At 43.1% G+C, this 9756-nt stretch overlaps 1 protein-coding gene across 2 annotated transcripts in view; it reads right to left on the reverse strand.

Moving 5' to 3' along the window:
* Positions 1 to 7676: 7676 nt before the first annotated feature.
* Positions 7677 to 9756, reverse strand: part of LOC138978882 (mucin-19-like) — a 20764-nt gene continuing 18684 nt past the window's right edge. For both annotated transcript variants that reach the window (XM_070351689.1, XM_070351688.1), the window contains exon 5: positions 7677 to 9587. In XM_070351689.1, the coding sequence (XP_070207790.1) occupies positions 9302 to 9587 (286 nt within the window). In that variant the 3' untranslated portion in view covers positions 7677 to 9301. The remainder of the gene's footprint in view (positions 9588 to 9756) is intronic.

Below are 9756 nucleotides of genomic sequence, written 5' to 3' on the forward strand. Positions count from 1 at the left end.
ACACACAGACACACAGACACACATACACACACACATACACCACACCCTCGTCTCGATTCCCCCCTCTACGTTAAAACATTTAGTCAAAACTTGACTAAATGTAAAAAGAGCAAAGAAAAAGGTCAACTTGAGTGAAATTTTAAGCTTTCATCATTATGAAACTTCATTAGTTGGGTAGATGTTTGGCCGTTTGAATGTGTCAGTGATGTGTAATGACAGTGGCAAAACAGTTGATATATAATGCACTTGTTTACATTTAGTCAAGTTTTGACTAAATGTTTTAACGTAGAGGGGGAATCGAGACGAGGGTCGTGGTGTATGTGCGTGCGTGCATGTGTGTGTGTATGTGTGTGTGTGTGTCTGTGTGTGTGTGTAGAGCGATTCAGACTAAACTACTGGACCGATCTTTATGAAATTTGACATGAGAGTTCCTGGGTATAAAATCCCCAGACGTTTTTTTCATTTTTTTGATAAATGTCTTTTATGACGTCATATCCGGCTTTTCGTGAAAGTTGAGGCGGCACTGTCACGCTCTCATTTTTCAACCAAATTGGTTGAAATTTTGGTCGGGTAATGTTCGACGAAGCTCGGACTTCGGTATTGCATTTCAGCTTGGTGGCTTAAAAATTAATTAATGACTTTGGTCATTACAAATCTGAAAATTGTTAAAAAAAAAAAATTTATAAAACGATCCAAATTTACGTTCATCTTATTCTCCATCATTTTCTGATTCCAAAAACATATAAATATGTTATATTTGGATTACAAACAAGCTCTGAAAATTAAATATATAAAAATTATTATCAAAATTAAATTGTCGAAATCAATTTAAAAACACTTTCATCTTATTCCTTGTTGGTTCCTGATTCCAAAAACATATAGATATGATATGTTTGGATTAAAAACACGCTCAGAAAGTTAAAACAAAGAGAGGTACAGAAAAGCGTGCTATCCTTCTTAGCGCAACTACTACCCCGCTCTTCTTGTCAATTTCACTGCCTTTGCCATGAGCGGTGGACTGACGATGCTACGAGTATACGGTCTTGCTGAAAAATGGCATTGCGTTCAGTTTCATTCTGTGAGTTCGACAGCTACTTGACTAAATGTTGTATTTTCGCCTTACGCGACTTGTTTTTCAGTTCTCAACGAAAAGTAAACAAATAAGCAGAACTTGAGTACAGTGATTTTTTGTTCTGGCAGCACTCACACAAACATGCGATTGGCTTGGTGAGTTCTTTCTTTCTTTCTTTCTTTATTTGGTGTTTAACGTCGTTTTCAACCATTCAAGGTTATATCGCGACGGGGGAAGGGGGGAGATGGGATAGGGGAAAGGGGGGAGATGGGATAGAGCCACTTGTTAATTGTTTCTTGTTCACAAAAGCACTAATAAAAAAATTGCTCCAGGGGCTTGCAACGTAGTACAATATATGACCTTACTGGGAGAATGCAAGTTTCCAGTACAAAGGACGTAACATTTCTTACATACTGCTTGACTAAAATCTTTACAAACATTGACTATATTCTATACAAGAAACACTTAACAAGGGTAAAAGGAGAAACAGAACCTGTTAGTCGCCTCTTACGACATGCTGGTTAGCATCGGGTAAATTCTTTCTCGTCCCACCCAATATGGGACTCCCCCTAACCCGCGGGGGGTGGCTTGGTGAGTGCCGAGTGGGTTGAGTGCAGAGGGTAGGAATAGGGGGTTCCTAAGCCTACTTATATCGAAATGTAATCAGGGTTAGAAATTCCTTGCCAGACCTGAAAGTGGCGAGTATTTTACTCCGCCATGGCGAGTAGAAAACATGTAACTGGCGAGTAGAAATGTTCATCTACTTGCCAAATGCGTGTAAAGTTGCTGAAAAACATTGTTGGTTTGGCTAGTAAAGTTTGCTCTCTGGCTAGTACATTTTCAGAATCACTAGCCAAAGGCGAGTTCACTATTTGTTGGACTTTCAGGGCTGCTTGCCAAATCAATGAAGCCAGTTGAAAGATTCATTATTTCAATTGACCCCTTATAATAAAAAAAAAAAGAAAAAGAAAGTTTACAGAAATAACAACAAAGCACAGTTAGGTCAAATATGGTGTGGTTGTCAACATCTTCACCTTTATACAATTTATACAAGAACAAAAAAACTTATACACTGGGCATTCAAAATTCATTCATTCAACGTTTAACAAACTTAACTTAGTTAAGAATCAACTTTCATTAACCCAAGAAAACAACTTGTCAAACGTTAACACACCAGTTGTGGATTTAAAATAATATGATTTTAGTTATTGTCCGTGTAGTTCTGAAACAAACTCCCCCAAAACGTAAAGCAAAGCAATTATCATAAATACTGAAACGTAACACGTGCCTGTGTTTCTGCAGTTTCCTCTGGTGTCGGGTGAATATTGCCAGAGACTGAGGAGAAATAGCGTCCGATACTACTGACCCACTTCCCTCCATCCAACTTTCTCGTCCACCATAGCGTCCGATACCACTGACCTGGCACTTCCCTCCATCCAACTTTTTCGTCCACCATCTCTCTCCCCCCCCCCCCCCCCCCCTCTCTCTCTCTCCCTGTCTCGAAGTCAGTCTTAATCCTTATCTCCAGGTTTTGTTAGTGTTTGTTCGTTCATGGGCTGAAACTCCCACGGCTTTTACGTGTATGACCGTTTTTACCCCGCCATTTAGGCAGCCATACGCCGCTTTCGGAGGAAGCATGCTGGGTATTCGTGTTTCCATAACCCACCGAACTCTGACATGGATTACAGGGTCTTTTTCGTGCGCACTTGGTCTTGTGCTTGCGTGTACACACGGGGGTTTTCGGACACCGAGGAGAGTCTGCACACAAAGTTGACTCTGAGAAATAAATCAGTCTCTCGCCGAACGTGGGGACGAACTCACGCTGACAGCGGCCAACTGCCCAGTGGATACAAATCCAGCGTGCTACCGACTGAGCTACATCCCCGCCCTATCGGTTTTGTTAGTGATTCTCCATGTCAGCCCGCCCCCATGCCTCCTTCCCCTGTACCTCCCGGCATCCGGTACCTCCTACCCCCACTCCCCCCCCCCCCCCCCACAACACCGTGCCATGCCGCCTTTTCATAACTCGATCCTCCGCCCCCTCTCAGTGTTTCACTCGGCCCGAACAATGGCAAGGCATCCGTTTCGTTGTGAGAGTCACGTAACCACGGCTGTTCTTTTCTCCTCTGCGCGCGCGCGCGTGTGTGTGTGTGTGTGTGTGAGGGGGCGCATCATAGGGCCGGGTGGTGCGTGCGTAAGTGCGTGTGTAGTCACGTGTGTGTGTGTGTGTGTGTGTGTACGTGTGTGTGAACATGTCTGTGTGTCACGTGTGTGTGTTTGTTTGTCCGTCCGTGCGTGCGGGCAAGCTGGTGCGTGTACCAAGTTTTTCATAGTGTGCGGGCAAGCGCGGCTGGTGCATGCGTCCGTGTATATGTATGTTTTGGTAATCCTTACGCTTCAAGTCTTGTACCGTCGAACGTGTCCTGGCTACTACCTCTCAATAACGACTTTAAGTTATTCACTGGTACCTTTCCATAGCGACCACCTGTTTCTTCAAAGTTAAGATCGCGTTTGGTCAGTCCATACCTTTGGGTGTTTGTTAAAGACAGGGGCCACTGTAATATAAACAAGTACTGAGTAAAATACATGATCCTCGTCTCTGTTATTAGTTTATGTTAATTTCTCCTCCTTCGCAGTCTCAGTTAGTTCTTTTTGTTCGAGTCAGATGGGACTCCCGACGGTCTTCTCGATGAACTTGACTGGTGGCAGTGCGCCACGGGTTCACCCGACTGCTCAGTGTAGATCCGTCAGAGAGAGAGACTGAGAGAGAGAGAGAGAGAGAGAGAGGCGGGATAGAGGGAGAGAGAGAGAGACTGAGCCGGAGACTGAGAAAGCTAAGAGAGAGATTCGGAGAGAGATTCGGACTGAGAGAGAGAGAGAGAGAGAGAGAGAGAGAGAGAGAACATTGTTTTTGTTTATCCCAGCGAAGCTGGAGGTATCCCACGAACGCTATACTGTAATCCTACTAATCGACTTGAGAAACTGATTTCATACCGATAATACATGATAAAGAAGGATTCTTTGTGCCCGGCGGCTACGGGCTACAGTTGAAGATGGAAGTTCACCAAAAATTGGGACCATATACTAACAAAAATACGGTGGGTGCAACCGTGTAGGCCTATGTGCGTATGAGTGTGTGTTTGGTGTGTTTGAGATTTGTGTGAGTCAATGTGTGTGTGTGTGTGTGTGTGTGTGTGTGTGTGCCTGTGTGTGTGTGTGTCTGTGGGTGTGTGCGTGCGTACATGCCAGTGCGTGCGTATGTACATGTGTGTGAGTGTGTGCCGTGTGTGTGGGTGAGTGTGTGTCTGTTTGTATAAGAGAGAAAGAGAGAGAGAGAGAGAGAGAGAGAGAGAGAGAGAGAGAGAGAGAGAGAGAGAGAGAGTGGGTGGGTATGTGTGTTTGTGCGTGTGCGTAAGTGTATGTGTGTGTGTGTGTTTGTAAAGGCGTGTATGTCCGTCTGTCCGCTATATGTGCGTATGGGGGTGTGTTTTGTGTGTATCGTGAAGTGTGTGTGAGACTAGAGTGAGTAAGTGCGTGTGAGTGAGTGTGTATGTGTGTACGTGTGTAACTTGGGGTATGTGTGTTTGTGTGTGTGTGTGTTCGTGTGTGTGTGTGTTTGAGAGAGAGAGAGAGAGAGAGAGAGAGAGAGAGAGAGAGAGAGAGAGAGAGAGAGAGAGAGAGAGACTGAGAGAGAGAGGTTTGTCTTTCGCTGGGGTATGCAGTGCCTTGGCGTTGCACATCTACTTAATTGTATATATTGTTTTGTCAGTTTAGAATTAACCTATAGAAAAAATCATGGGCGTCACGTCAGTTGCAGAAATGATTTGTGTTGTTGTTGTTGCAATTTGGCGCCAAGGCAGTGATGCCCTACACAGAACTGTCGTCGCCCGGCGCTTGCCGCGCACATTTCGACCGTGTCAGTAGCCGTCCCCCTCATCCTCCCACCCCCACCCTAAATCCCCTTGCGGCCGCTTTCTCGCAGATAACATGTTAAACTGTAGGCCTTTGCTGAAATATTTTGTTTGCTTGTTTGTTTGCTTAACGCCCAGCCGACCACGAAGGGCCATATCAGGGCGGTGCTGCTTTGACACTATGATTTTAACGTGCGCCACACACAAGACAGAAGTCGCACCAGTCACATTAGTTCTGACACCGGACCAACGGCCAGTCCTAGCACTAACCCCATAATGCCAGACGCCAGGCGGAGCAGCCACTAGATTGCCAATTTTCAAGTAAAGTCTTAGGTATGACCCGGCCGGGGTTCGAACCCACGACCTCCCGATCACGGGGCGGACGCCTTCCCACCACTAGGCCAACCGTGCCGGTTTGCTGAAATATGCTGACTTCGTTGATTTGCTGTTCTGACTCGACTCTTATTCATCACTTAATACTAACTGGAACGTGGTACAGCCGAGACTCGACGGTCACACACTGTCACTAGTCGGACACTACTCACACAAACTGCCGGCATACACAAACACTACATACACACACACACACACCAGCCCCCCCCCCCCCCCACACACACACGGAGAGAAAGAACAAGTCGCGTAAGGCGAAATTACTACATTTAGTCAAGCTGTGGAATTCACAGAATGAAACTGAACGCACTGCATTTTTTCACAATGACCGTAGTCCGCCGCTTGTGCATAACGGAGTGAAACTGACGAGCCGGTTCAGCGCGGTAGTGGTTTCGCTGTGCTGCATAGCACGTTTTTCTGTACCTCTCTTCGTTTTAACTTTCTGAGCGTGTTTTTAATCCAAATATAACATATTTATATGTTTTTGGAATTAAGAAATGATGTGGAATAAGATAAACGTAAATTTGGATCGTTTTATATAAAAAAAAAGTTTATTACAATTTTCAGATTACAAAAGTCATTAATTAATTTTTAAGCCACCAAGCTGAAATGCAATACCGAAGTCTGGCCTTCGTCAAAGATTGCTTTACAAAAATGTCAATCAATTTGATTGAAAAATGAGGGTGTGACAGTGCCGCCTCAACTTTTACAAAAAGCCGGATATGACGTCATCAAAAGTATTTATCGAAAAAAAGAAAGAAAAAAACCGTCCGGGGATATCATTCCCAGGAACTCTCATGTCAAATTTCATAAAGATCGGTTCAGTAGTTTGGTCTGAATCGCTCTACACACACACACGCACAGACACAGACACACACACAAACACACACACACACTACGACCCTCGTCTCGACTGATTCCCCCTCTATGTTAAAACATTTAGTCAAAACTTGACTAAATGTAAAAAGACTGACACGAACGAAGGGACAATGCACAGGTATACACGCTCGCAGATCTATCAACATGTTTATTACATGTATCAAGATTACAGCACTAAATAAGTTATCTTTACCTAAAAACAAGTCGCGTAAGGCGAAAATACAACATTAATTTTAGTCAAGCTCAGTCAAACTCACAGAATGAAACTGAACGCAAAGCATTTTTTCCGCAAGACCGTACACTCGTAGCATCGTCTGTCCACCGCTCGTGGCAAAGGCAGTGAAATTAACAATACAGAAAAGCGCGGTAGCGGTTGCGCTGAGGAGGATAACCCGCTTTTCTATATGTATCTATATTCTTTTTAACTCTCTGAACGTGTTTTTAATCCAAACATATCATATCTACATGTTTTTGGAATCAGGAACGGACAAGGAATAAGATGAAATTGTTTTTAAATCGATTTCGGAAATTTAATTTTAATCATAATTTTTATATTTTTAATTTTCAGAGCTTGTTTTTAATGCGAATATAACATAATTATATGTTTTTGGAATCAGAAAATGATGAAGAATACGATAAACGTAATTTTGGACCGTTTTATAAAAAAAATGATTTTAATTACAATTTTCAGATTTTTAATGACCACAGTCATGAAATAATTTTTAAGCCTCCAAGCTGAAATGCAATACCAAAGTCCGGCCTTCGTCGAAGATTGCGTGGCCAAAATTTCAATCAATTTGATTACAAGATGAGGGTGTGACAGTGCCGCCTCAACTTTTACAAAATACCGGATATGACGTCATCAAAGACATTTATCGAAAAAATGAAAAATACGACTGGGGATATCATACCCAGGAACTCTCATGAAAAATTTCATAAAGATCGGGCCAGTAGTTTACTCTGAATCGCTCTACACGCACGCACGCACACACACACAGACACACATACACCACGACCCTCGTCTCGATTCCCCCCTCTACGTTAAAATATTTAGTCAAAACTTGACTAAATATAAAAACGTTTCTCTCACTCGCTGTACCATCTGCCCCCCACCCCCAATGACTATGCACGTGTGTGTGTTCTCTGTTTCTCTTCAGTTGACATCATTTGTTGAAATCCCGTTGGCAGACCGTGCTAGTCCAATAGTACAAGGGAGCGAACTGTAACAATACGCACAGAAAAAAATTGTTCTCAGTTTGCTCCCTTGGTTCACACTGTACATGCCTGAGTCATTCTGATGTCTGAGTGTGTTTGTGTGTGCGAGAGAGAGAGAGAGAGAGAGAGAGAGAGAGAGAGAGAGAGAGAGAGAGAGAGAGAGAGAGAGAGAGAGAGAGAGAGAGAGTGTGCGTCAAAGAATGCACGTCTTTCATCATTCAACTTTATTGACAAGTTCAGAATAGCAACAGACTGTCAAACAGACCTTATGTACATTCAGTGGTGTATCATTCATATTGATTGCATATTTACTATCTATACAAACTACGCAGTTAAATGCTTCGCCATTCTGTATAATAAGGTTAAACTCGTCTCCACTTTCAGAATTATCAGAATGATTTAAATACTATACTGTTGAGCTCGGCTCAACTCAGTGTTGAATAAAACAAAATTATCGTTAACGTTACTATACTTGACACTTTAAGGTCCACGAAGCTTCCAGGGCTTGTGGTAATGTCTTAGGCATCTATCCATTTGGAATGATACCAAGTTTTATTGAGATTCTTACAAGGACTCGAAAACTATACCTTTTTTTTACGAATTAATGTTTCGATCACTCGACAGGAAAGCGTGGTCGGCATGTGAACTAACTACGTCTAACACCTCCGTGCACGGAAGTCTATTAGCGCTTAGAACTGTACCCACGGAATACGCGCTATATAAGCTTCATATTGATTGATTGATTAAGTTCCGCCGAGAAGGATATTTTTTTTCTATCTTGTGGTACTTTACGTCAAGACATTGTGTTTGTTTACGTCGTAAGACAATTGTAAAAGTTGGTATGTGGGTTCATTTTGGCATACCGCACAGAGCCTTCAGCCAAACCACGTAATCACGGGAAATGTTAATAATATTAATTTTTGGTGGGAGATGCGCACTGACCAACCGCATAAAGTTTGGCTGGGAACACTAGAGGTTTGTGCAGTCACCTGTGAGATAGTTGTGTAAAGCTTTTGGCTGAATATAATTATCGTAGTCTGCGACAAAAAGATAAAGTGTTGCTTCAGCAATGCTGTGACCTGTACTGCTTCTTTGAACATAAACTTCGCTTAGTTTTATTTTAGGATTTCATTTCAGACTTATCGGAATGATTTAATACAATAATACTGTTAAGCTGAAATCGGTGTTCAATAAAACACTAAAACATAATTATCATCGCGGTAAATCTATCAAAAAGTAGATGTTCTTATAACTTCTTCAGATACGAAAAATTACCACTAGCAAACGACATTTGCACGTAAAAAGTAAAAAAAAATATGGATCGTAAAATCGATCTACTGAACACGAGAGTTGTATGCATGTGTGTGTGTGTGTGTATATATGTGTGTGTGTGTGTGTGTGTGTGTGTGTGTGTGTGTATATATGTGTGTGTGTGTGTGTATATATGTGTGTGTGTGTGTGTGTGTGTGTGTGCATGCGTGTGTAAGTGTGCGTGCGTACGTCAGTGTGTGTGTGCGTGTGCACTGATATTTGCGTGTATGTGTGCGTACGTGCGCGGGCGTGTATGTGTGTGTGTATAGCGCGTGCGTGCCAGCTTTCTTTTGCGCGCCAGTGCGTGCGAGTGCTGCCGGTTAGCATGCGTACATCATGCATTCGTGCGCGTTCTTGCACAGTGGAAGGGCCTGCGCACGCACGCGCACGTGTCTACACCATGCAAGAACAGGAACTAACAACAAGGAGGTAGCCGCGCTATAAAGGCGGTTGAAAGATCGACAGATTCAGAACAGACGACGACCCCCGGATCAAACGATCACCACACGTCATCATGACGTCATCAAAGCGGAGGAACTTCCAAATTACGTAGCCCAAGGTGCACGAGAAAATCGTCCAGCAGACGCTCCATGTCTATGCAGATCTTGGTGATGATCTGCTTGGTGCAGCACGTGCTGCAGCACAGGTAGCTTCTCACGGCGACGGCGACGGCAACGATCAGGGCCACACAAAGGGCCTTCTTCAGTTGACTGCTGTAAGGCTGCAAGCGGCTGTGGATGTACTTGTAGGCGCATACAGACTGCACCAGGGCTTCTCCCACCATCTCTACACAGCGGGGGGACTGACGGCTGAAATAGGACCCCAGAAATAAACTATATTTTACTTTTTTATTTTACTTTAAAAAAAAATCTTTTGTAAATCTTTTTTTTATTTTTTTTATCTTGTATTATTTTATTTGTTTTAAATATATTTTTTGTTGTTTTGTTTTGTTTATTACTTATTCATCATGTGGGGCAC

The sequence above is a fragment of the Littorina saxatilis genome, linkage group LG10 (genome assembly GCF_037325665.1).
Source record: "Littorina saxatilis isolate snail1 linkage group LG10, US_GU_Lsax_2.0, whole genome shotgun sequence".
Lineage (NCBI taxonomy): Eukaryota > Metazoa > Mollusca > Gastropoda > Littorinimorpha > Littorinidae > Littorina > Littorina saxatilis.